We start from the raw sequence: 27335 nt of genomic DNA, 5'->3' as shown, positions 1-27335 counted from the left end.
ATTCCGGATGAAAATATTGCACCTTTATAAAGATAGACACTATACCTCCTTTAACCTTTTCTCCGCTCTGTTAAGCTCACAGCTTTAGAACGAATCGATTCCTTCCACCCTCACGGAACACAAAGTTAACTAAATAATTAATTATTAACTAGGGTCGAGAATCTTTATTGTACTCCAATTATTCTTCTCGAAAGCTTTACCGGGCCACGGGGATTTAAAAACTTGCTTAAAAAAAAATCAAATTTTATTATTATCCACAATTATGGAACTAGAGCTCTGGCTTTGTCTTCTTTTCAGCTTGGGCTCCTCCTTTAGAGCACCAGCTGGACCCACCGGGCCGCACTCGGCACGCCCTGGTTAACCACGAACGCCATGTAATACCCCGGCGGCGCCACCCTCCCGTTCGGCGGTGCCTTGCAAGCAATGCGGTACCGATGCGGAGCCCCATCTCCGCCGCCCCTTGCCACCTCCGCCGGCGGCGAAACGGCCAGCCTCACCATCCTCTGCCCCTGCGAGAACGAGTGGGTTGCGAAGGGCGCGCTTAGGAGGTTCACCTCCAGAACCCCCACCACCGGCAGCGCCACCTCTACCTCCACCTCGAACCCCTCCCCGTAACCCACCTTCTCCGGTGCAGCCTCGAGCCCCGGCCGGAGGCTGGCCTTATCCGGCGACAGATACTCCGGCGAGAACGCCTCCACCCGGAGCTCCGTCGGGAATTCGCCTTCGAAGCGGTAGAAGTAGTGGGGGTTGCTTCCCGCCACCAGGACCCGCCCGTCCGGCAGGAGGTTGGCCGTGGAATGGTACATCCGGGGAATCTCGGTCGGGGTCAGCGTCATGAACCTTAATCCGTCAGGTTCGTTGGGCCGATAAAGGACCGGGTTGAGGCACGGTCTGGAGGCCAACTCGAAGCCCTGAGAGCCGGCCTGCGCGCCGTTGATGATGAGGACCTCTCCCGTGGGCAGCATCACCATGTCGCCCATGATCCTCGGGAACGCCATCTCCTCCATGGCCCATACAGGGTCCGTGTCGGTCGCCACGAGCCGGCCGCACGTGACCCCGGCCGGCATTTCGAAGTCCCGGTGGAGAAAGGCCCCGTACTGGGCCCCGCCGCAGACCACGACCTCGGCCCTGGAGTAGCCGTCCGCCGGGTCGAGGGGGAGCATGGCGGAGGAGCCGCCGGAGGGATAGTTGCGGGGCCCACCGTCGAGGACGGGGTACTCGCGGAGGACGTCGCCGGTGTCTGGGTCGTAGAGGACGGACCGGTCGTTGGCGAAGACGAAGAGGTGGCCGTCGGGGAGGAGGTGGACGAAGGGGTAGAGGTTGTCCATCTGGGGGTCCGAGGCGGCGGCGAGGAAGGGGAAGGGGCGGAGGGGACGGTCCGGCGGATAGAACTCGACGGAGGGGGCGGCGCGGCCGCCGACGATGACGACGGAGCCGTCGGGGAGGATCTGGTTGGTGGCGTACCAGCGCCCGGCGGCGAGGAGGGGGGAGGGGAGCTCGAGCCAGTCGCAGGGGCTGCGGTCGTCGAGGGAGCAGGGAGAGATGGTGCGGAGCTTGCGGAGGCCGTCGAGGTCGCCGCCAGTCTGGAGGAGGGTGCCGTCGGGGAGGAACTGACCGGAGGAGCACCAGGTGTCGGTGAGGATGGAGAGGGGGCGGAGCCGGCGGGTGGCGGGGTCGAGGAGGGCGGAGTGGGCGGTGCAGTCGCCGCCGGGGAGGGCGCGGTCGGTGGGGTCGCGGCGGCAGTGGCTCTTGGGGAGGGGGAGCCGGGAAGGCCCGATGTCGGTCCTGTCCAGGAGGACGACCGTGCCGAACCGGGTGACGGCCGTGTGCATGGAGGCGATGCCGGCGTCCTCGACCAGCACCTCCCAGGTGCCGGGCAGCTGCGCATGCGTGAGGCTCACGCTCGTCAGCAGCAGCAGCACGTGCAAGGACAGACGGACGAGGCCGTGGGGCGGTCCGGTGGAAGCGGAGGCCGCTGCTGCCATGGTCGGAATTTCTGTACTTCAGAACGTCCGGAGTCAAATGTAGGAGTGGGCGTCTTCGGGCTTAAAATGGCGACCTCGATTCGGCTCCACCTGGAGTATATAGTTGGAGGGGAGGCATCGAAACGAAACGAAGAGAAAAGCTCCAGTAACGACGCCCGACCACCGCAGCAAGAGTAGCCCGCAATGTGGCCAAAAGGGAAAAATAAAAGAAGAGGCAAGGCTGCCGCTAATAAGCTGGCATTGACCCAGCCTGGATCAAGGGATGACCGTTTGATGGCAGCGTTTTGGACTGCCAGAATCTCAATTTAGCACCGAAATCTTATACACCATGGAATTGGTATAAAAGCGTTAGATACAGACAGAGAGAGAGAGAGAGAGAGAGATGGTGGGGGAGAGAGCGCCCACCGTTTCCGGCATGCGTCCACCGTTCTCGGCGGAGCCCACATCAACGGTGGGAGATGCAGACAGGTTAAAGGGGCCGGCACGTTCCGGGGCGGGTGTGGTGGCACCCGCAGCATCTACCTCGTGTCATGTGATTCTCCTGATGGGCCAAGTGGGTCGTAAGGTTTACGAAAGCAGACGATAGAAAATAAAACAATTCCGTGTTGTGCTCTTGAACGGGACATTTGCCTGCCGCTTAGCTGATTACGACCCTCCACCCACTAGCTTAGTAGACTCTCATCAAGGGTTGCGGTTTGGACCCGCTGCCGTTGCAGGCTCCGGGTGTGCTGCAAGGATAACTTTAAGAGTCGTGCAACATTTTGATGGTCCCGTTAAAAAAATAAGGGCCATTGGAAGATGAATAACATCTCTCAGCAATTTAGCGGCCGGCATCTGATTACGGACTCATTATTCCGGAGCAGACGGGGAATTCCTTAGCATAATAGCATGTTCTCGGTCTTGGTTTGCCAAAGTAGGTCCTGTAAATCCAGAGAAGGAACTGCCGCTCTTCCTTCGAGTTAACAGCAAAACTGCATGACATGGGCCATAAATTCACGCTCCAATAATTATGAACAATGATAAAGATGTCGTCGTCACGAATGATGGATATCTATTTTGAGGACCTTGATTTTATCAGTATACCTTATTCTTGAAAGCCGTGTACTTGTTCTAACAATATTTACTAATGTTGATAGAGTAAGATTAATAAACTTCATGAAAGGAAACTACTATATAAAACTTGCTACTGCTCACTTCATCAATTTTGTACGGAAGTCAACGATTGGCTAAGTAGCATGTAAGACTAACTGACATCGCCTAATATCCATGTACCACACCAATCCCCCATTGCCCAATCATGAAAATTTTGACTAATATAGCAGGGGATCAATGCTAATGCTCTTCATGGAAATTACTTGGCATGATAATAAACTTAGCATATCTAAACTTTCATCACCACTTTTTGATGTGGAGGACACAAGCACCAACTTCAATTTAATCTTAGCCGTACAATACAAGCAACATCATGGACAATGTTGAGCCTTATTGCGCATGAAGCAAAGGTAAATTTAAGCTGATTTATTGTTCTAGACTGTGTGTTTAAGGTAAATTGATCGACAACGGGTTGAAACAAATTAAATAGATTAAAGGGTTAAACCTTGCCACCCCTAGTCAAGATCATAATATCCATCCAACGGTGAGCCTAACATCAGGATGTTAGAGCACAGAACCTTTAAAATATCTTGAAAACAATGGTTGCGGAGAGGAGGTCAAAACATAAAATTGGAGTGATTCAAAGGTGTACATGATTCATAATCACAAAATATTTTCAAGGAAAAGATTGTGGGGCTGGTGGCTGAACACGGCCCAACCAGGGCCCAAATTTGTTGACAAACGCAGCCCACCACGCAACACTGTTCGTAGGCGCCCTTGTATTTGGGTCTTAGCCTCCTAAACTATTTCAAGTGGTGCCTTTGCTGCTTGTAGTTAATGTCGAATAAGAACAAGTTTAAGTGAAAAATAACATTTTTTTATCTGAACAAAGAAACGGCTTTCTCTTTTTTTTTTATGAAATGCTTTTTAGATAGAAAAAGAAGAAGAAGAAGAAGAAGAAGAAGAAGGATATGCAATGCACCTTCATTGTTTGGTCAATGGAAGCAATGACAGAGGAATGATGAAAAGGAGGTGCAATGTACAAAGTATGCCGGTCAGGGGAGATGCAATATATAGAGTAACCCGGAAATTTGAGTTGGCAAAAAGAAGATTGAAACGATGAACCGAGTCGCAGTGGGGAATATTTTTCGCCATATCGAAGAGATGGAGATAGTCGTTGGCCAACTGGAAGAAAAAGAAGATGCTCAAGGGGGTCTCTTTGAGGAGAGATTTTGCCTACTTAGGGTAAATCTATCGACTTACCACTCTCTTCTTCACCAACAAGATACTTTGGAGCTAGAAATCCAGAATTTCTTAGCTAAGGGATGGAGATGGTAATTCAAAATTTTCCATCGCTCTATAGCAGTGAGGAAACAGAGGAACTGTATTAGATTGCTGAAGACTAGTAAGGGTTCGTTGTTAGAGGACCTAGAGGAAATCAAGAATGAATTGTTCCAATTTTTCAAGCCAGATGGAGATTGGATGCAAAGTCATCTCACTTGGGTCCTCGTCCAAGTCGAAGAGACTCTTTTCAGGAGAATACAGGGTTAATGAGCCCAGTGATGGATAAGGGGGTTACGGATACTCTAAGAACTTTGGTTGGTGTTAAATTAAGCTCCAAATTTGGACAGCTTTTCAACTTTCTTCTTCAAGATGTAATGGCCCATCATTCAGGAGGATGTGTGCTAGGCAGGGAAACAATACTTTGAAAATAGCTCTATGCTAGATGCTTGGAAGAGAACTTTTGCAACCCCGCTCCTTGAGAGATCCAGTCCCATATGGAGGCGGTACACTTGAGACTTATCCATTTGTGCACCATCCTTTGCCAATTAATTGCAAAGATTATGGTAGCTAGAATGCTGCCGCTTCTAAATGATCTAATTAGTCCTAACTCCTAAATAGGGAGCCTTCATTAGGGGCAAAGGCATATTAGATAACACTCTTCTAGTCAAGGAATTTACGTAGGACCTCATAAAAGCTCCCACATGTAGATGCTTGATGGCCATCAAAATTGACATAGAGCGGGTCTATGGCTAGCTGTGATGGGATTTCCTATTTCTCTTTCTAACATAGCTTGGGTTCTAGGATGGGTGGATCGGCTGGATAAGGGGTTGTGTGGTCTAGCTTCTTTTGCTCTTTTGGTAAATGAAACTCCTGCAAAGTATTTCTAATTAAAGACTGGGGTTGTGCTAGGGTTGTCTCTTGTCACCTTGTTTGTTCATCATCTTTGCTAATACTCTCTCCTGTATGTATGCTAAGGGCGGTTAGTGGTAGAGCTGATTATGCGTTGGGTCTCAAGCCTAAATTTTATTCATTTTTAGTCCGGCTTCAGGCCGGCCCTTTTTCAAAGTGAAGCTTTTTTGTGCCCAAGCCGGCCCATGACTAGTTCTAGTTGGCAGCCTATCAACCTAGTCCCTTAGCCCCCCTCCACTGCTCCACACACCTTCTGTCCGTAGATGGTTGTCTTGTCATAGGTTGGGTTCTAATGAGTAATGTGGTGGTATTTAGAGGGTTGGTCCTCGACTATTTTCAATGGTGTTTATGATTCATAATCACAAAACTCTTTGGAGGATAGGATCGTGGGGCTGGTGGCTGAAGAAGGCCCAATTATTTTTGGATCGACCCTGGGCCCAAATTTGTTGACCCTTGTGTTTATATGTTAGCGTTCTAAGCTGTTTCAAGGGGTGTCCGTTCTGGTATATTTAAGAACAAGGTTAAGTGAAAAATAACGACATCCTTTTATCCGAACAAAAAGCAGCTTTCTTTTTCTCTGAAATGCTGCTTAGATCTTGAATTTTGAACAAAATGAGACTTCCACCTGGAACCAAACTATGATTTTTTCTGTTTTGCAAGAAAATACCAGTATCCTGACGAATCTTGTGAACCTCTCAGCCCATCGAAATTTGGGCCTTAAAGAGAGTGGCTGGGTCAGTTCTATCTAGCGGTTTTCTAAGGGATGATCAGGTGGATCCAAACGCGTTGCTGGAAACTTGGATCTCAATCGGTGAAATGTCAGCCGGACTGCCCAAGTTGCAGCGGCCCATGCGGTCCGGTTTCAAATGACCGAGCGCAGGTGATCGTACGACCGGAGACTCAGCGGCCTAAAAGAGAGGGGGAGTTGCATCCAGACAAAGGGAGTCCGTGCATCAATGCCGCTTTATTTTCACTTGCATTCTGGCCATCCTTCACTCCCGCGTCCGTAGCCATTAAAGCACCCCAGGCCGTACAGTAATCGGGTTGAACAGGCCTCGGTATCCGGGGATCGACGGGAAACTCGGGCGCTCCCTTCCCTCATCTCAAGCAAAAGATCTGCTGCGGGGACTCTGCACTCTGCAGCGCAAAAGATTGAAAAGGAAAAGTAACCAAGGGCACCAGTACTCGCCCTGAAGCAGCGAAGCAGTACTCTCTCTCCACTCAGTTCTCAGTCAGAGAACAGACGACGTCACGTTTCCCTTAACACCGTAACGCAGCACTGCACCTCCACCTAACCCGCTTTATTGAGGAGCAAACCCAATAATGATCATTCCTCAGGAAGCCGGCACGAACGCTCCGACACGTGGTTAATGATGACCGTGATCCGCGTAATAATCTTTTATTTTCGAATCATCTTCCCCCTACGCTACTCCCCAAATCTGGCTGTCATCATCGCCATTCACGCCACGGCACGACGAATGTGCGATGTAACGTCACGTTCTCATTTGATTTTACTACGATACCCTCCCAGGCTCGCTTCCCAATGGCATGCGGGGAGCCTCGCTGAACCAGGGCGATCGGCCCGCCCTCTGGGGGCGGATGGAACGTCCCCTTCACCCCGGCCCCGTCGCTCCGAATGGTAAGTTGGAACTTGGAAGGTATACGAACGGCTGCGATCTTCCGTGAAGCGAGCGATGAAGGGCATTTTTGTCATTTAGTTTCCACTTAAATTCCCGATCCGGGATAGCGATGGAGGTCCCACCGACCTCCGGTTTCGGATCCCACGTGCGTCAGCCACAGCCGTTCGCTCGACACCGAGTCCCATATTCTCCACCCAATCACGAATTTTAATTTAAATTAATGAATGGAGAATCATTGATCACACATACGCTCGTTGCTAGTGATCCTCAAACCGCGCGACACATCCAACAGAGTGGGGGCATATTTGTCATTTGCCTTAGTCATTAAATCCGATTTCCTTCCTCGCCTCTCTGTCTCTTTCTCACTCCCACTTCTCATATCTTTTTCGCCTTTCGCTTTCATTGTTTCCTGTAATCCTCTCTCTCTCTCTCTCTCTCTCTCTCTCGCTCCTTTGGCAGAAGAAAGCAAGCGACCTTGGTTACAAAAAAATCAGAAAGGGAAAAGTTATCTAGCTGTAGACCTTTCTTGTTCTCTCTCCAGGGGAAGAGGTGTGGGGAAGAAGATGTCGGCGGCAGCGGAGCGATTCGTCGTTGAAGGAGGAGAGGAGCAGCTACTTCAACAGCATCCGATTTACCACGTGCCCCAGCACGGCCGGAGGGAGAAGCTCCGGTTCCCGCCGGAGGACTCTCCACCACCCACCTCCTTACTGTTACTCCCCGATGCCACCATCGCTTCGCCGCTCTACCCCACCAGCACCCTCACCTCCTTCTTTCCGGCCTCTTCCTCCGCTTCTTCCTCGTCTTCCTCTACCTATTATTCGCAAAACTCTAACTACAATATCGCTTCCAGTACCCAATTCTCGGGCCACACATCCACTCTCTCTCTCCCAGCACACCAGCACCACCAGATCTCCAACCAGGGCTTCTCTCTGTCCCTGTCTTCCTCTCCTTCCAACCCTCCACCCCCTCCTCGCCACCAGTCGGGCGTCGGAATAAACCACGGGGTGCTGAGGAGCCCGGCTCCTCTCGGGCCATTCACGGGCTACGCCACCGTCCTCAACCGCTCGAGGTTTTTCGAGCCTGCCCGGCAGCTTCTTGAAGAAATATGCGGTGCTGGCCGTAGAGCAGTAACAGCAGCTGAAGGAAGCAGCGCTGACGATATGCTTTTAGATGCTGATCCACCGGCCCCGTCGCCGATGGATCATCGGATGGAGCTGAACGACCGGATCTCGAGCACGGAGCAGCAGTGGAAGAAGACCAGGCTTGTCTCCATGCTTGATGAGGTGACGCTCAGCCCCATTAGCTTGTTTTCCTAGATCGTTCATTGCTCTCTTTCTCTTTCTTTTTCTTTTTCCCTCTTCTTCTTGTTCTTCTTTTTCTCCCCCACAGCCGATGAAAAGACTTTGTGAGAACTTGTTCCAGTTACTACTTTCGGGATTGAGATCCTCTTTTTGGGCCCTCTCGAGTTCTGCTAGCTTCTCGAGGCGTGTTACTGGGTTACGAGGCAAAGATATCTTCATGTTCTTTCATGTCAAAATATTTTGGATGCAACGGGTGGAATCTTGTTACTGTACGAGATCATGGTCTTGTCATATTTTCATACTTGCTGTTTCAGCTGGGATTATTGGGATAGCAATCCTGATTATTTCTTGAAAATGAAACAGCAAAAATGCATTATCAAACTTGTGCACTTGATTAACTTCCATGCATCTTTTTCATTTGATGAAATATCCTTTTATTGCTCGGTAGGTGGGATTGTTAGATTCTAGGGATTACTTGCTACTCCTTAATTCCTGCTGCATTTTGGTGCAAATCATGATGGTAAGATATCTTTATTAGTTAATTACCTAGAAGATGCCATGGTAGATAATGGGCTAAATCCTTTGGATTTTGTCTTTTAAACATGTTGCTCGAAATATTAAATTTGCCGAACATGTATCATAGAAGTTAACCGCAATTTTAGGAAAAGAAATGAAGACATGCAAAAAGGTTGCAGTATCAGATCATGAAGGAAATTAATAGTAGTAGAGCCTTTTGGGATGAGCAGAACTGTTAAAATTGGGGTTGAACTTTCGTGTCTAAACTACTTGTTGCCACGAGGCCAAGGATTTTCTCTTATATGTTTGAATTTAGAAATCTTGAATGTTACAGTTCATTGGCTTATCGTATATCGATTGATGAAGGGGCTGTCATTGTAGGGTAGATTGCTGCTTCTAAGGGGATATACAACATCGTGACATTTTTGAGAAATAATTTTGGCCAAGATGACTATCAGTTGTTGATCTGTAGGAATATAATCTCTAATCAATAGAGTTCAAATATTTTTTAAGAGAAAAATCACCAGAATTCCAATATTTAGTTTAAGCTACCTAATTTTTGCTAATTAGACATTTCATTTAAGTGACTAAACAGTTTGTCAGAGTTAAAGCAGAAAAAGAAGGAAACTAACTTTTCATGGGCCAATCTATCACAAAGAAGGTTATCACAATACATGTATTATTAGCATGCAGGCATGTGTTTGCTCCTATCGGCTATGCCTTGGGTATTTAGATTGGGGCAAGGAATTCCAAATAATAATTTTTCTGATGCCTTTTTGGGGAGTTCCCTAGGTTGTTACATGCTGCATGGAGAAATCTTCAGATTGTTGGAGTGTTAGCATTGAATTAGTTTAGAAAAACTTACCTTTATAGTTGCACATGATGTGCATATCGTTTGAATGGTTCCTTAAGTTCCCATGAGTCTAAATTATGTCAAATTATCTCCTTTTCTTTTGTCTCATTGAAAGACAATGTTTACTAGTGCCATATAACTACACATGTTTATTGAAAATAGCTAAGCTTTATAAAACAAGATGTCAAATTATTTACCTGAATAACCACACGCACATGTGCACTGGCTTAACTAAGTGAGAGGTCATATTATTATCAAATAAAAAAGATGTTGGCAAATCATGAATATTTACAATTTTACTTTGTTCTCTAAGATGTTTGGTTGTTCTAATGATCAAAGAAAAGAACTCTTGGCAGCTGGCATCTTTCACTACAACTAAAAGTATATGGATTTGGCATTCTGGTAGTAAGAGATGATGTAATGATTAATCTTGCTTGCTGTGAGAATTCTTCACACTTCATTCAAAAGCTTGTTTTTTGCGAGTTTACTTAGATATTACATTTAATTTTGAGATGTACTCTGAATCAGGAGTTAAGTTGTACGTCTTGGAGAATATTAAAATTGATTTATGAATTAGTTTTAACAAGTAGTTCTGGGATATATTGACATTTTGCTTCTTACTGCCATATTAAACAGTATATGAATGTTCAATATTAGGTGGAATGAAAAGAATTGCGAAATAGGGATATGCTTTTATCTCTATCAAGAAAATTTGTGTCAAAGCATTTGTATGCGTTTGACAGGATTTGTTAATGCTGTCATGTTCGTCATCATTATCATTGCCGTTATTAGTTGTAGCCTTTAGCTCCTAGGCATTTTTAAAGTCCATGAAAGTACTAAGCTTATCTTTCTGACCAGTTCTTGACTTTATGAACCTTTCTTATTGGTGCTTTAATGTTAACAAGGGTAAGTTTAGGCACAAGACGGACGTGCCATGAACCGACAAGATTATTTGACATGTATTGGGGGGGGGGGGGGGGGGGGGTAACTACGTTGGTTTATTGTAAAATCATGCAATTACAATGCAACTTTTGGGAATCTGTCTAAACTGGGTCAGAGTTTAGATGAAGGTGCATGGAAGATGATAGTGTTTCATAGAGACGTATAAGATATGGCTGTGTGCTAAGTATTAAAACTAAAATGCTATTCCATGCTTCGGTCCCTTTTGGATGCTCTTGAATTGTTCTCTTCTATTCTTTTGTTTCACCTTTCCTACGTTGTCTGCTTTGCACTAGAAATCACTATGCATGGTTTTTCCTAGTTACTGTTCTCTAGATTTGCTTTCAAAAAAGATCTATTAAAATTGTGTTGATCTTGCAAATTTCTTGATTGAATTTGCTGTTGCTGTAGTAGTGTTCTTTTTTTCTTTCTTTTTGAGCAAATGACTACTAGTATTCTTTTGTCACTTTGATGTCTTAATAACTTCTGGAGGCTACAACATATCATGTTCAGCCTTGTTCTTATATTTCCTTCTTGCCCTAGTTCATCTCAAATGATGTCTGTGTAGGTCTATAGAAGGTACAAGCAATACTATCAACAGGTGCAAGCTGTCATCACATCTTTTGAATCTGTAGCTGGCTTAAGTACCGCTTCGCCTTTTGCCTTCATGGCCCTAAAGGCCATGTCGAAACACTTCAGACGCCTCAGAAATATGATTGCTAATCAGCTTCATCACACAAACAAGGTCCTTGGAAAAGAAAGCCTCGGTAGTGAAGAAACTCCAAGCTATGGGCTCACTAACAATGGTGTTTGTATTCAACGAATGATAAACAACTCAGGTACCTTTAGCCAGCCGCATGTTTGGCGACCTCAGAGAGGACTCCCTGAATGTGCTGTTGCTGTCCTACGTGCGTGGCTTTTTGAACACTTCTTGCACCCGTAAGTGGCGATCCCTTCATATGTACTTAGCTTTGTAGTTGGCTGTGTAAGTTGGAGGAGGTTTCTATGTCCGTTTCCTAGCGGCAATTTTGTTTGTCTGTTGGTCATGCATAAATTTATTCATGACCTACGAATCAACTCTTTTAGTGCCTGACATATACCCAGCTACTAGGTTGACAAGTTATTTTCTATATCTTCCCCACTTTTGAAAGGTCACAAAAATAGAAGAAGAACTGAAAAACAAAGTCAGCAACCCTGCGTCTTTTGGAATCAAAGTTGTTATTAGCAGTCGTTGACCGTATCGTGCACGTGTTGGGTTATCTGATATTAGGAGCTGGCAAGCATGTCTCACTGTCCAAGCCACCAGGCCATAGTTTATGTGATAAAGGAATGGCGAAAACATTACTGCTGTGAACTTGTCATCTGCATTATTTGCAAGATAAACTGATGGATGGTTTTATCTGATATTCTTATTTTTTTCCAGATATCCTACTGATACTGACAAGCAGATGTTGGCTAAACAAACAGGTCTCACAAGAAATCAGGTAAATGAACTTCATTCATGCCTTTTAGTCACTTCATGGGAAATAATATGTTGCCCCTTGAGTTGTAGGTGTTCTCTATAATGTAATTTAGGGCACTGCTCTTTCTTTTTTCTCTTTTTTTTTTCCTTTAAAATCTAAAGTTTGGTGGAATTTGGCCACGGCAGTAATACTTGTTTCTCTCTTTTCTCCCCTGGATGATCTAACGAACTGTCTTTCTGTATTTTGATGTTACAATAGTAGTAATATTTTAAAATGACACATCCATTCAAACAGGTTTCAAACTGGTTTATTAATGCGAGGGTAAGACTTTGGAAACCAATGGTTGAAGAAATACACTCTCTTGAGATGCAACAATTACATAAAGTTTCAGCGGGTGATAAAAGCCGTGACCTTGATGAGCAAACTAAGCTACAATCAGCTTCTACTGCTGCTTCCCATGATTCTCAACCACCTCAAAGTGCTAATACCCAAAAGAATCATCACCCAACAAGTAAATGCATTCAACATGATCGCACTCAGACGCCCAGCCATACCCAAGAGCCATTTAGCTTCGTATATGATGTTTTACCTGGTCATCAGCATATTGGAGTTGGTATGAGTGTTGCTGCTGGGGGAAATTCAGGTGTTTCGCTTACTCTTGGTCTCCGCCAAACCAACAAGGTTTGCTTGCAGGAGCCTCTTCCATTGAATGTTGTTCGTTGTTTTGGTCTTGAAGAGTGCAATGATGCTTACGTAATGGGTGCATTTGACGGGCAAGACCGGCAGTTTGGAAAGAACATCGGTGGGCCGTTTGTTCATGATTTTGTTGGATGAAAGTGCTTGTGTGATATCTGTTTAGCCAAGATGGAGCAGCAGAAAATTTTAGATGTTAAGAAATACCAAGATAGGCCAAGAGTATACTCATTGGGTGCAGGGGACTCCAATTCTTCAAGCTTTGTTTTAGAAGATTTTAGCCTCGATGGAGCAGAAGGTATGCTATTTTATGCTCAAGCTTCCTATTTTGTTAGAGACATTAGTCATGCCGCTGTTGCACATGGACATGAAAATCTCACTTGAAGTGAGCGTTAAGTGTGATGAGTGGTACTTTAAAAGCTATAGATCACAAACCTCATGACCTTGGATGGCTATTTGCGAGCAATTACATGCACAGAAAACATTGGAAAGCGCGTGGCCCTTGCGTTTGCGCCGTTTATGAGAACGGCTTCTATTTGATGGGTCGGGAAAATCTATATTGAGTAGATTTTGTCATCGCGGAGGTCACGACCAAGTTTCCCGCTTTTAATGCCTGCATGTTTGCCTTCTGATATCCTAGGACCCCCTCGTCCAAAACAAGTCGGACGTGTCTCATATTTTTCAAAAAATATTAAGCATTCATTGTCAAACTTGGCCTTCATGGCCATGTATCTGCTGCTGCTGCTGCGCTAATTTCTTTTTGTGTTTTCCATTCTACAGGATACAGAAGGAATGTAGGCTGAGTTCCACTTCAGAAGAAAATATAAGTTTGTTTATGATGCAGTTAAACATTGTGAAGTATGAACTTGTATGTCATTTTAAGCTTGGCAAGAATGTAAGAAATTATATTAAGCAAGTTTGTATTGATGATAGCTGGCTGGTTAGGAGGCCGTTCTGTGTCCTCAAGGGGTAACGTGTACCAGAAAGGTGAGGCAGGGATTCCTGGCCGTTAATGGGTGTTTTCCTGGATGGCTTTTAGGACGTTTGCCAAGGTATACGCTCAAACCAATAACAAATGGATCATCGAGCTAAGAAAAACTTACCTTCTTGGGTCGAGCATTTTATTATTTTGCTAGGTCTCTTTCATTTTAATTTATTCGGGGTCTGAGGCGCTGTGGGTTCCGAACATATTTTAAGCAGTCCGCGGGGACTGGCGATGCAGGTCGCTGAATTGGGGCCGAGTTGCAGCGGCCAACGTACTCGCGTCTCGGTAATGACATGTACTGTTTACGCAGAATAATTGCTTTCTTGGAAATGACATGCACTGCGAGCGATGTATCATAGGCCTACCATTCGATATACGCACTACTCCTTCTTTAGCCTTGTTTTTTCTGTGTTAGATTACGGTCGGTACAGTGCTTGCTTTACCTGTAATGTGGTTTCTTTTGTCCTTTGCTCTCAGCCAGGAAACTAGCTTTGCTTTTCCAACCTTTCTGTTCAGTGATGCTCTCCTCTTCCAGTTGTAGATGATGCTTCTTATCTATGTTAATTGGTAATGTTGTTAATACTCGATAGGGCAAGGGTACGGGAGAGCTTAACCCCTCTCAACCAAATCAGTAGGGCTTTAACTTGTAGTTAGAGATTCTAAATTCCATCGTTGGTGGTTCATGGACTCGTAGTTATAGATCTGATTAGGTCGCCCTTCGTTGTTCTAGTAAAAGTATGGAAACTTTAATCACTTACATGCTATTGGTATGCGTGAAAGATTGTGCACGTTAATGCAAATTTTTCGAGATTTTATTTGACTCTACCATCATACTGAAAATGGTGAACCAATCAAGGATGGCAAACTAAAAAAGAATTGCCACCTTGTACCCAAAAAAAAATAAAAAAAAAAGGAATTGCCACCGGAGAGTCTGCTCTCATGACGGGCCGGTAATATGTTACATCATGAACAGTGAATAGCAAGGCAAAAGTGTAATTAAAAAGTATCGCTTAATATGAATATAAATATCTTTTAGTTTTACGACGACATAATAGGGTCGATAATTTTACGTATATTGTGTTGGGAAGTGCTGGATAACGGTACAAACCTTGTCGAGGGATGAGGAGCAACATACCAGAATCGCAGGCATGGTCTCTCATGGAACTGTGAAAAAAGAATATTTTATTGAATCTCCGTGCTAACTCTTTACGGAAATACGATGATTCATTTTCATAGAAATTATTGTATTTCATGCAATTAATCGACTCGGACATTTCTGCAGTTCAGATTCATGCCATCGATATTTTGTTGCACCTGCCTGCACGAGAAGCAAACGTGGTCCCTGCCGTTGTTTATCGATATTCATGTCTTCACTGGAAGCGATGAAAACGCTCTTGAAATCGAATGACATGGTACTGCTAACCACGGCGACTCAATGATTCTCCCCATACGGGATGTGTTGGTGGAAAAATGGACCACCCCACAAATGTAATTATAGCACCCAAATCCATCAGCAAGCTCGAGCTCATCCTAAGTGATGGAGCTCTTCCGCTCTCGAGCTCATCCTAAGTGATCGGGCTCTTCCGCTCTCGAGCTCATCCTAAGTGATCGAGCTCTTCCGCTCTCGAGCTCATCCTAAGTGATCGGGCTCTTCCGCTCTCGAGCTCATAGACCAGAGAGCCGAGACCAGAAGGCCGAGACCAGAGAACCGAGACCAGAAGGCCGAGCACAGCAGGCCGAGCCCATGCCTTAGCCAAATATCCAATTTCCACCTAACCCTCTAAGGGACCTGACAACTCCACTATAACCTGCCACTATCTCCAAGCCATCAAGGCATAAGATCTTCGCAGGTATTCGGCACGACCTGCCATTAATGCACGAGACTCTCTCAAGTCTCCGATGCACTCAGTCATTTAATGAACACGGCCCAAGACGATCTCCGGATCACTGAACCATCAGAACGTATGGCTCTCCCTGACCGCCGGTTCATTCGGTAATAAATGCACTTACCATCCACGGACCCCAGGCCCACCACAGCCGGCGGTTCAACCACTCCAACAGGTCCGATCGACCGTGACAACTCCCTGATTCCGGTCTGATCCGGTCCCGTTCTCCATTACGCCATTAATGGGCCAAATCGTGCCCAATTATTACAAAACAGGACAAACCTCCTGTCACCTCCCAGGTAACAAAAATCCTCCTATAAAAGGAAACCTGGGGGGAAAAGGAAGGGGGAACAAAAAACGGAAACAGATCCCCGGGACTGAACCGGCCGGGAAGCACAGACACAATTGAGGACATCATCCTCTTCGTCTTCTTTATCTTATCCAAATGTTCTTGCTGTCTTCTCCAGATACTCTCTTCCCTGCTATCTCCACATACTTGCCCCCTCTGACTTAGGCATCGGAGGGCCGGCGCCGGGGAGCCCGGCCACCGGTTTTCCTTGCAGGACTTGCACACCCCCCCGCAGCGGAGGATGCAGCCAGCCGGCGCACCGCCGTCCGCCCCCTGTAGCAGCGGAGCTCCTCCTTCCCCGGCTTCACGGCGGCCCCCGGGTCCAATTTCCAGCAACAGGATGGATGGATGGATGAACCCATACTCGAATGGTACTTTTAAGTGTCACCTTTTTTTTGGGAGGGCGAGGAGCATGGTTGTCTCATCGGTGAGGAACCTCTAATATATTGGGTGGGTGGTGCAGGAAAAACTTTTGTTTAATTTGGACCCGAACTGAAGATGGAATGTTGAAGGTGGCGGATACGGGATACTATCATGCGATAGCAATTTGCTGGTTATAATTTATGATGCTTTGGTGAAGGTCCAATGATACAGATGCACATGGCCTGTGTCCGTTGCCCATTCTATTCCTTCGCTCGGCCGGTCCAAGGCTGCGAGATGGAAGGCCCATGGTCCTACCCAGCCCACTTATGTCTGACGCTCGAGAGCGGTCACAAGGAGAACAATGCGTTCGGGGACCGGCAGAGCGTCCGGCGGTCCCATCTTTCCGTAGAAAAAATGTTAGGATCACTGCCGTTTGATTGGCCTTGGGCCAGATGTTAGGATTGTGATTGTGTCGACGCCTTCCTTGGGCTTGGGCCAGACGCTAGCATCTGGTTATATCGCTGGGCTCATGCTTGCAGAGAACCGCTCCTCCTTGCAAGCCATGCCCCGCCACGTTTACGGGTTGAAGGAAGAATATTCCAAGAACCCGAGCCAGAGACGCCGACGGATATTCCCTCGGATGTGCTCCGGTATCGGCTCGACGTGCTAGGGTTTCCCGATCTCGCGAATTCTTCATCTCCACCGTCCGATCCAACAAAACCCGATCTTACATTTCTTGCTTCAAAAAAAATAAAAAATCCTCGTAACCGGCATAACGACGAAATCCACCCTCTTTCAAATCGAGCTTGACGAAATATATCTAGGTTTCTATTTGTTTTCGAGGGTTTGAGTTGGATTTGGGGTGGCCTCCATGGACGTCGAATCTGCCTGGGCTCGTTTCTAGGGTTCCCGGGTTCACGTTCTTGTATCAATCCGGGGAGCGGCGATGCAGACGGAGGCGCGGGTCGGGGTGGTCATGGAGGGCGGGGGGCAGAGGGCTCTCGCTTCCAGCCACGCCGTCGCCGTTGACGGCGGGGTCCGGCGCTTCTCCCAGGCCCACCACCAGCGAACTCGGCAGCAGGGCCTGCAGCAGCAGCCGCAGATCGGGACGTCGGTGCATCTCCTCGCCGGAGGGGTCGCCGGAGCGGTTAGCAAGACCTGCACGGCTCCCCTCGCTCGCCTCACCATTCTTTTCCAGGTAGGTCATCGCTTTCTCCCCTTTCCTTCGATGCTCAACAGGAGGGATTTTTCGCCATTTGTGTTAAATAATTTGTTATGATCAGTTGGGGGGGGGGGGGGTGCGCTAGTAATATTTACAAAAAGCACAGCACATACTTATTTAATAAATTTCAAGAGCACAAGTTGCCAGTAAAAAGAGAATTTTGGGATCATCTTCGGGTTCTTTTGAAAATGAGGCTTCCCGAGTCGAATAGTATTTAGAACAGACCCAAGAATTAGAATGGTATGAATGTCCCAGCCACCCAGGGCATTATGTGAATGCCAGATTGTAAACCCTGGCAAGTGGTGTTGCTGATCAAGTGTGAGTCTGAAACTCGGAGGTACGTAGTCAAAATGGACCATGGACTTTGTCATTTTAACATTGCCGATGATGGTTATTTGTAAAAAAAGGGAGTTGCAACATAAAGTCTCTTGTGTTGCATGTCTAATAGATAATAGGAATATTTAGAACTCCAAATCTTATGAACAATATGTCCCAACCATGTCCATTCCGTATTCTATCTACATAGTCCATGTAGTTTTGGGTGTGTGTAGGCATGCAAGAGAAAGTATGGAGGCACATCTGATGCTGATATGAGGAAGCATGGAACGCTTGATTCTCTATTAATAAGATAGCCTGTTATCTGCAATCATTAGCTTAATTAAAATTTAAACTCAACATTAATTGTCTACATTATCTTACAAAGTCCCTCAATATAGGTTCTCTATAGTTTGCTTAAGTGTTTAAACATTCAGTGGTTTGAATTTATTTTACTCTAAATTGAGCACTAGGATCACATGTTGTGATTATAAGGTGATGCATTTTCTAGAAGCCTTGGTTCGTGTCTTTGTGAAACTGTTATATCAAGATCCGATCATGTTTCCTTTTTAATCTCTTTCTTTTTTGTATCCATTCTTCTACTTCCAATTATCCAATTTCTCCGTCATTTGTGTAAGCATCCATAATCTTGTGGTTTATTCTCGGATAATCTGTATTGGTTGGTCTCATATAGGTAGAATCCAGTCTTTTGGCTTTTTCATTGTGCAAAACCCTCAAATCAGCAACTAGCTCTGTGGCATTTTGTTTGTAGGTGCAAGGCATGCATTCTGATGTTGCAACTCTAGGCAAGGCTAGCATGTGGCGTGAGGCTTCCCGTATTGTTTATGAGGAAGGGTTTAGAGCATTCTGGAAGGGAAATTTGGTTACCATTGCTCATCGCTTACCTTATTCCTCGATTAGCTTTTATGCTTTTGAACGCTACAAGCATGTAAGTGCGAAAACTCACTGGAGAGATGTATGCTAGCCTGTCAGCAAACTGAGTGTTGTGGTTTCTAATTCAATAACCACATTTTCTTATATTTTGCAGTTTCTACAGTTAGTTCCAGGGCTACATAGGCATAGAGAATATGTGAGTGCAGATGTATGTGTGGGATTAATAGCTGGTGGTCTGGCAGGAATAACAGCTGCATCTATGACATACCCATTGGATCTCGTGAGGACACGTCTTGCTGCTCAGGTAATCCGATGATTCATATGACAGGTCAAGCAGCCGTCCATCTGTTAGTTTCAACTTTAGCAATCATATTTGAAGGAAAACTTCTTACTATTTTCAACTTTAGCAATCATATTTGAAGGAAGACTTCTTAGTTTTCCAGATATAAATTGGAACAAAAAAATTGGCCGATCGATCTCTCTTTAAGGGTTTGAAGACATGAAAATTTTATTTAACCATATTTTGAGGCAATGATACTGGTTGTAGCAGTGTAGAAGCTTATGCATTGTACTGTTATGAAGTACTCTTTCCATTGTTCTTATTTATATGATGTTCTCATTTAAGAATTTTATGATTTAGCCCTTGATAATAATTGCATAAATATCTAGAAGTCATTACGTGGATCATGGACGATCTACCAGTGGACTCACAGTTGCTTACTATAGTTTTTAGCTCTCATATAGAAATTAGAATTCTTGTTTGTGTTTCTGGAACATATTCTGTGTGCCTAGCCACATGAATGAGGGATAGACTTTTGTATTGAGTCCATTTGTTTTGTAAAGACTTTATGGCTAATTCCTTGTTTTATAAAAAGAAATCTAATGAATGTCTGCCATCATCATGCTGCCACTAGTCCGTGTTGTGCCCGCTTTTTAATCATACAAGCAGCTTGTATGTGTTTCTAAAAATATACTAGAGTCATTATTTTATCTAGTTTTTGATAGCTTGATTCTCTTGAAATTGCTAGTTCCATCTTCTGCATTGCAGTGTGACCTGGTCTGTATTTATTCTTCCATCTATCAGTATCTTTAGGTATGTTTTGTTTCTGTTATAACTACTATGAGATTTGCATTCATTTGCAAATTTTGGAGTGTATCTTACACAAGCATGTTGTCCACAAAAGTAATATATTTCATTCCCATCAACCATGGTCAGTTGGTGATACCGATCCTTCCTCATTAATTTCTCTTAAGTTTGCATTCTTATTCAATGCAAGTCATTTTAATTGCTTTTCCCATGGTTTCTAATGTATTTCCCTGCTCTTTATTTCTAAAATATAGATTGAGCACCTTATGTTAGAGCCCTAGTAGGTTCCAGAGCTCATGTCATATTGTCTAAAAACTAGTTGCTTACGATGCATTGGCTGACGGTTAGTGTATGAAAAAAAGTGAAAAATGGCCAAGAATACTGTTAATAATTGAATCACCTATTTTTTACATGATTTATCATATTATCACTAACAATAATAACAAAATTTCTCAATTGCCTTGTCGAATCAGTGGATAAAGATAGCAAATAAAGATGGTAAGGATGTAAACGCATCTGTGGTGCTAGACGTCTTGTGACAATGGAAAATAACCCAGGTTAGCCAAAGTACGAGGTGGATGCTCCTTGGCTCCATGTTGCCTTAGTATAACCTTTGGATTTATTTTCATTGATTTGAGTATTGTTTTGAAGTGCCTTTAATAACCAAATCTTCTGTTGTAATATTCTCAACCTCCATGGATTGATAAAACACATAAGTTTTATATAACTTATTTTTATGTTTTCTTGGTTATTTTTATGTTGTCTAGTTCATTAGCTCTTCTCAATGCAAAGTCATAAATATCTTCACCACTGCAGGACATTTGTGTTTTTTGATGTGTTATGTAGTTTGTACATTGCTGTTTAGAGCAGGTATTGCAGATATTTTTAGTATATTATGAATTTGTGTGATTTGAAATTGTGCAGACAAAAACTATATATTACAGAGGCATTTCACATGCGCTCTATGCCATCTGCAGAGATGAGGGTATAAAAGGGCTATATAGGGGTCTAGGAGCAACATTACTGGTAAATTATCATGCAATTTACTTTAGTTGGGACTACAATGTTTTTTATTTGTTTTGGGTTGACATTGATAACTGGTTACCTGCAGGGGGTTGGACCTAGTATAGCGATCAGCTTTTCTGTTTATGAAACCTTGAAGTCCCGTTGGAAACTGCAAAGGTGACAGTAGTGCACTTTGATTAAATAAAATCTAGAACTTTGTGTGCTGAGAAAATTATTCTTTCCATTGCCTGATTGATGCTAATATGTGCATTTTGATTATTTGGAATCAGGCCACGTGATAGTGCAGTCTTTGTTAGCTTGGCTTGTGGAAGTCTTTCTGGCATTGCATCATCAACAGGCAAGTAATTGATCACTTGACAAGATGAAATCTCCAAGTCTCATATGACATAAAAATGAGATTCAAAAGAACTAGCAAATATTCAATCAAAAGAACTAGTGAGTAGATGGAAACCAGTACGAAGAATGGGTTAAAATACTGACAGTGAAATTCTATGGCTTTAGTGCATATATCGGAGACTTTTTTAAAAATTAAGTGGGCCACTCAAATACATTTGTAGATTACTGTACTCTGCTCCCATCCATAAGAAGTAGATTGTTGATTTTTGCATCCATTCAGTTCAAAATTATGTTACTTTAAAATACCTATTCCTTAAGATATGCTTCTATGAGTGCGGGTTAGGCCTCAACCAAGTGGACATTGGAGACTTTGAGATTTGCAAGCACCCTGCCTCAAAAGCTGGGAAGAAGCATGGATACTTCAGATCACATGCCTTGTTTGTATCAATTACAAATCGAATATTAATAATTGTTGAATACTTCCCTGATATGCACCTGATACTTGTATTAAGTATCCTATTGTATAAGTTTTTAGAAAAACTTTTTGTTACTTCCTAGATACACTTGAGATACTTTCCCAATACCTTCAAAATATGGGGGAAAGGTGTTTTCTTCCATTTTTAAATGTTAACCTTTTAAAAGCGAATGGTCAATTTTAGAGTCTATGATGTTAATATTTTAATATGTAGTATGTGGGTCTAGGATTTGAATGATGATTAAATGATAAGCTCATAAAAGTTGATGTTATTAGGTGAAGTATGGAGTATGTTATTTTGATAACCTACTATATTTTATGTATGCCTTTTTTTTTCATACATTAAAATGCATAAATGTATATGTTGTTGTGAAAGTATATTTCTATATGCATGTTATATGTGCATATTCATTGATGTATCTTAGCCATATCATATCTCAGTTTTTCGAGATTTGTTATATTGTGAATGCATAACATGTTGTATTCATATCTCATATCTATGCCCATGCACATGATGGTATGGATCTCAAAGTCTTCCCTGTATAGTCGACCGACCTGAACTGAAATCTCAGTTTCAACTTTTCAGCGGAACTAAACCATATCGTGCTTCTATTTTTCTTTGTTCCAACATCAAATATAAATTATTTATATTGACGGGATTTTGTGTGTTTTACATGGTGCTAACAGGGTTCTAGTTCACCAAGGGTTGAAGAACAAAGGTGATAGACAAAAAAAGGAGAGATGCCACGAGGACTTGATAACAGGAGACCTTGTAATCTCACAATAAATTGATATGCAAGGGAACCATTAAATGCAGATAAAATACCAACATCCTGTTTATGCTGGTTATCCTTGAAGTTATCCTTAAAGTTGGGTTGGCTCAACTAGTTAAGCCCAATTGCAATGAAAGCCTCAGTAGAAGGTCAACCACATAAAACTAGAAAGTATTGCCTTAAGTTTGGGATCTGAATGTATTAGGCACATGATATGGACCATTATGAATACTTGCCGGGGTGAGAGCTTATGTATCACTATTTATCTCAAAACATGCAATGTATGCAAATGCTCTGGACTTCTGGTCATGCATGTCAAGCATGAAGGTTTTGCCTCATTGGAATCTGGTGTATGCGACACATGTTTTTAAGGAGAGAAGGAAGATGCTTGCTCCAGTAGACTACAGACATTTGAGATGAGGGAGATACTTCCTTGATCTCTTGTAAAAGCCATGTTTGTGGCCATGTAACCTGCAAATGGGGTTTAGAATGTAGCTTCTGCTTTTTCATCCATGGGCAAGGTTCAATTTGGGGCTCTTATATCTTTTTAGGACTATTTCCTTGACAACTATCCTTTTTTTTTGTAACTCTTCACCTTCAATAGGGATATTGCTCTGTTTTTTCTTTATTACAGACTCTTGCCCAGCTATTTCTTCATTTGATAAGAATCTGGTTCTTAGTTGATAGAATTGGGAGCGGGTGTGGGTGCGGGGAAGTCGATATTTTAGAAACATTTTTAGTATGGAAGTGCTTTTGCAGGTTCGATATTCGAAAAAGATTCTAAAGTAGGTGCATTACCTTTGGTAGAAGATTCCATCTACTAAGATCTGGTTTACTAACATTGGTATCTGTGGGCCACTGAATGCCATTCTGGGCCTCTCTTATTCTAATTGTGAGATGATCAAGTTGAAATGATACATCTGTTGGCTACTAAGTCGTGCCTTCTTGCTTGTGTACTACAAACTGCTGGTATGACACATGATTATATGCAGAAATTTCTGCTTCAATAAGTTCACAGACCAATTGCTAGCTTGACTTCAAGATCATCTTGGACAATGAAATACTTGATTCAACTTTATTTCCAACATAGTTATATGCATGTGTTTTCCATCAGTTTATGAAATTGAACTTCCGCCTGTCTCAATTTGACAACCTTGTGCAGTCATTAGACGCGACATAATCAAGCTCTCTTTCATGCTATGTGTTCTATCTGAGCATTATGCAACTCTTCAGATAATGCATTCTCTATATAGAAGTTCACCTAAGGCTCAATGGATTTACTTGTGTCCTTGTTTTGACTTCGTCCAAGTTCTGATTGGAGTGAAGAATTAACAATGGCACCAAGTTCTGATTGGAGTGAAGAATTAACAATGGCACACACGTACACTGGCGTGCACGCACACACTGAGAGAAGGAGAGAGATCCTTAACTTTTAATGTTCTTTGTCATCTCTACTTGTCATATTGTGATTGGCTTGAATCTATTGTTATGTTGCATTTGATTGCTAAATTTTGTATTTTATGCTGATCCTGTTGTTTTAACCTATCTGTTAGGATTATCTCTAGTGCTAGCATTGAAGATTCTGGGCATTGTATAAATAATGATTTCAGTAATAATTCCAAGTTAATACGCAGGATGAGTGATTGCAGCAGTGCATACTGCATGAGTTTATATTTGTTGTTTGTTCAAGTTTGGCATTTGGAATGCTGACTCATCTACCATTCTGCAGTGACATTTCCATTAGATCTTGTGAGGAGGCGGATGCAATTGGAAGGGGCAGCTGGAAGGGCTCGTGTCTACAACTCGGGCCTTTTTGGGGCATTCAGGCACATAGTTCACACTGAAGGCTTTCACGGCTTGTACAGAGGCATCTTGCCCGAGTACTACAAAGTTGTCCCTGGTGTTGGCATTGTTTTCATGACTTATGAGACAGTTAAGTCATTCCTGTCTGGCACATCTGATGATGACTAGAGCTGGGATCTTTCTAATATTGCAGCATATCTGTGATCTTTGACTTATGCCAATGACACACAGTTTTGAGTTCTTATTGGAGATGATGAGTCATAAGAGTATGTAGTAAACCCTGATGAAACACATGGTGGTAAGTTTTGCAATTACCGCCATTGAAAAGCTTTCATGCCCTGTATACATATGTTATTATTTCAAGTGTATTGTCAAGGCATATAACTCTATACAACTTTCATTTTACTGTTGCTATCATTTTCTTATCAACATGTATTTCCCAAATTTTCTTATCATTTTACTGTTCTTGTTTCAAGCATACCTGTTGAGTTGGTGATGGTGTAACTGGGATCGGCTTTATGAAAAAAAATGTTGAAAATTCAGGAATTCTGGAAATAATTCTTCTTTTCAAATTTACAATGGAGCATTTAGGAAACTAACACTTGCATCTTGCTAGTTCTAATTTCAGGAAATTAGTAGTGTCAACAACAGAGAGAACATGGTGGAAGATTATGCTTAAGTGCCATCATAGGCATGGAGAAACATTATTTGAAGGATATTCGAGATGCTTTTCTGGTATTGATACTCAAGATGTAGCAAGGTTATCTTTCGTTGCTTGGATGGCTACCTTTAAAGGAATCTAGATCTTTTAAAATACTGTTATAGTTTTAGCTGATGGACGTGACATTTTCATTTTGATCCTCGAAGGACACAGGCAGGATTAAACAAATTCCTCCTGGCAATCAATAGGTAACTGCAAGATGTTCTTGCCATAACAGAAACAGCAACAACCGCCCTACAAATTAGAAACAGCCTGTATGTAGTGCCTATTGTTAAATCATGATTCAAATAGGTGGAGACTGAATTTCCAATTCATGATGGTGTCATTTATGAAAATCCTGTTTATTAAGCAATGATATGAAGATGAAAGCTGTTCTGGGTACGGGGACCTGCTTGGAGATCAAGGAGTCGTCATAATGAATGTGCTAGTTGTTCTTGATATTCACACAATTAAATAAAGCTGATTCTTGATGCAAATTGACATACTTAAATTGCTTTATTTGGCTGCACAAGTCACTGTGTTTGTCAGTTATTCTGATTTCATTGTCTGGTTGGGTTGCTGGTTACTTTATGTGTCTGCTGACCGATTTGGTGTGCTGTGTCATAATAGCTGCAGTCAGCCCTTTTAATTTTATGTTTTCTTGTGGAGCATTGAAATAGAAGAAAATAGCAATCACATGATATGTTGTTTCCATCCTGTTGTGTCATGTAGCTTTCAGAATATATGAATGCTATAAAACTTGTATTTGAAGTCATGAAATTATGATGACTTGTGCAAGATAGTCTTGTATAGATGTATTGCTATCTGTTCTATGATTTGAGAACCATGGGCCAGTCATACACTATTCTTGATATTTACTGGAGTGATTTCTCCAAGTCATCCGCATGTTTATGCAATCTAAGTTTTAAGCTTCCATCAACACTCTCAACGGGGCTGGCAGGATCTTGTACGAAAAAAAAAGGGACCAGCAGGATCAAAGTGATTATTTTTTGCCTGTGATTTGTGGCCGACTAGGCTGGTTGGTGCATGTAATGACTGTTAGCTGAGGTTATTAGAGTTGCTATTCATTTGACCTGCATTAATGATCAGCAGTTTCTAGTGTTGCTGCTTGCTGCAGTTGCCAGAGCTGCCGTCATTTGAGAGGAGTATAATCTATGAAGTGGAAGGGCTTAAAAAAGCACCCTGGCAGCTTGATTATGTTCTCTGCAAGATGCTCCATTCTTTTTGTTCCTATGAATCAGTAAATCGGTTCGATGATGGATCATTTTGTTTTCCATCAAAAAGAAGAATCATTTTGTGGAGTGGCAAAAAAAAAAAAGAAAAAAGAAAACTAGAAATCATCAGACTGATTTATATCGAACTCCTCTGAATGATTTTTTTTAGCATTGGCTGCAGAATTGGTGTAACCAGACCTTGGAATTGGAAGAGCAATGTGGCCTTAAAAGGAAGCGGACTGGTGCCATGCCGCTACAATTTGAATTGAACCTTCAGCTGCAGGCCTTGTATGCTCCAACCTCCATGGTGGATGAACCAAGGAACAGTTTACTCTCATCTAAAAGGCTTGCCATCTATCGATTCTGCCAGAAGCAGTACTTTTAGCTGCTGAAAATCTCTAAAAAGAAATGAATGTCCTGACAACCAGGTTACAGGGAATGAGTGCTGGGACATCTACTGGTTTCGGTAATTGAGAAATGATAGTGTTGCTGCTAGAAATCTCCACAGAAACAAAGGACATGATGGGCTGATACAGCGGGAAATGATAGCTCCAATGGAAATTATGCCGGCAAGTGCTGTAAGTTTGTCCAACCTGTTTATGACGGCAAGTGCTTTTGCAATTTGAAGTCCCAGCCAATTCAGACCTACCACTCCATTTTCCAGTGGCATGATCCAACTCCTGGCTGTCGGCTTTGGATAAATGGAAGAAATAGCAAATTCTAAGGAAATTTCCTATATTAACAATGCCAATGATATAAAGCAGATGAATAAATACACCACCAGTTCGGAAACACAGCTAATGCTTATCCATCTGCAATAATGTTCTCAATTTCCCTCTAAAGTAAATGCGGCCCATGCCAAACCTTGTTCCTTTGATGCTCCGCAACGTTCCTCTGAAATCTTGCAAAACCACCTCATGAAATGAGCTTTTATTTCAGTGTGCGATGGAATTGCGTAGCCTGGATGTATATTGAGTTTTTTAGAGCGAGAGAGATCCCATCAGCTTCCAAATATCAGGATTCATTTTATTTTTTTTTTTGGTACAATGGAGGTTGACCCTCTGATTTCTAGAGATTTTTAGAGATTGACCCTCTGGCTTGACATCAAGCAGCATCACATAACTATTTTCTTCGGCAATATGGCATTCTCTTGTATAGCATGGGCCGCCAAAATACAATTGTCAGCCAACAAAACGTGCGGGATGGGTGGG

At 43.2% G+C, this 27335-nt stretch overlaps 3 protein-coding genes across 10 annotated transcripts; 2 read left to right on the top strand and 1 right to left on the bottom strand.

Annotated features, from left to right (window-relative positions):
• Positions 1-144: 144 nt before the first annotated feature.
• Positions 145-2296, bottom strand: LOC103722653 (aldehyde oxidase GLOX). Its single transcript, XM_008813288.4, has one exon. The coding sequence runs from the start codon at positions 1983-1985 to the stop codon at positions 312-314; it is 1674 nt and encodes a 557-aa protein (XP_008811510.2). The 5' UTR covers positions 1986-2296; the 3' UTR covers positions 145-311.
• Positions 2297-7352: 5056 nt separating this feature from the next.
• Positions 7353-13782, top strand: LOC103722654 (BEL1-like homeodomain protein 9). 2 transcript variants are annotated; one of them, XM_039124119.1, is made up of 5 exons: positions 7353-8193; positions 11088-11458; positions 11943-12003; positions 12277-13055; positions 13088-13432. In XM_039124119.1, the coding sequence occupies exons 1-4, from the start codon at positions 7474-7476 to the stop codon at positions 12814-12816; spliced, it is 1692 nt and encodes a 563-aa protein (XP_038980047.1). In that variant the 5' UTR covers positions 7353-7473; the 3' UTR covers positions 12817-13055; positions 13088-13432. The 2 variants fall into 2 exon arrangements, with proteins under 2 accessions (XP_038980047.1, XP_008811511.2); XM_008813289.4 differs by lacking the exon at positions 13088-13432 and adding an exon at positions 13456-13782 and having other exon boundaries at positions 7358-8193; positions 12277-12973.
• A 3046-nt stretch (positions 13783-16828) lies between these two features.
• Positions 16829-25597, top strand: LOC103722655 (mitochondrial substrate carrier family protein B). 7 transcript variants are annotated; one of them, XR_003388631.2, is made up of 9 exons: positions 16833-17456; positions 18568-18744; positions 18844-18993; positions 20701-20802; positions 20888-20958; positions 21072-21139; positions 24116-24487; positions 24806-24949; positions 25057-25597. XR_003388631.2 is itself a non-coding variant. In XM_008813291.4 (7 exons), exons 1-7 carry the CDS (start codon positions 17205-17207, stop codon positions 22306-22308), a joined length of 828 nt encoding a protein of 275 aa, XP_008811513.2. In that variant the 5' UTR covers positions 16831-17204; the 3' UTR covers positions 22309-22897. The 7 variants fall into 7 exon arrangements, 2 of the variants coding, with proteins under 2 accessions (XP_008811513.2, XP_008811512.2); XR_005510864.1 differs by lacking the exons at positions 24806-24949; positions 25057-25597 and adding an exon at positions 22301-22535 and having other exon boundaries at positions 16831-17456; positions 24116-24251; XR_606504.4 differs by having other exon boundaries at positions 24818-25597.
• Positions 25598-27335: the final 1738 nt, after the last annotated feature.

This window comes from Phoenix dactylifera, chromosome 3 (assembly GCF_009389715.1).
Source record: "Phoenix dactylifera cultivar Barhee BC4 chromosome 3, palm_55x_up_171113_PBpolish2nd_filt_p, whole genome shotgun sequence".
Taxonomy (NCBI): Eukaryota; Viridiplantae; Streptophyta; class Magnoliopsida; order Arecales; family Arecaceae; genus Phoenix; species Phoenix dactylifera.
Note: the sequence above shows the minus strand (reverse complement) of the source record. Positions and strands in the feature narration are given on the sequence as shown.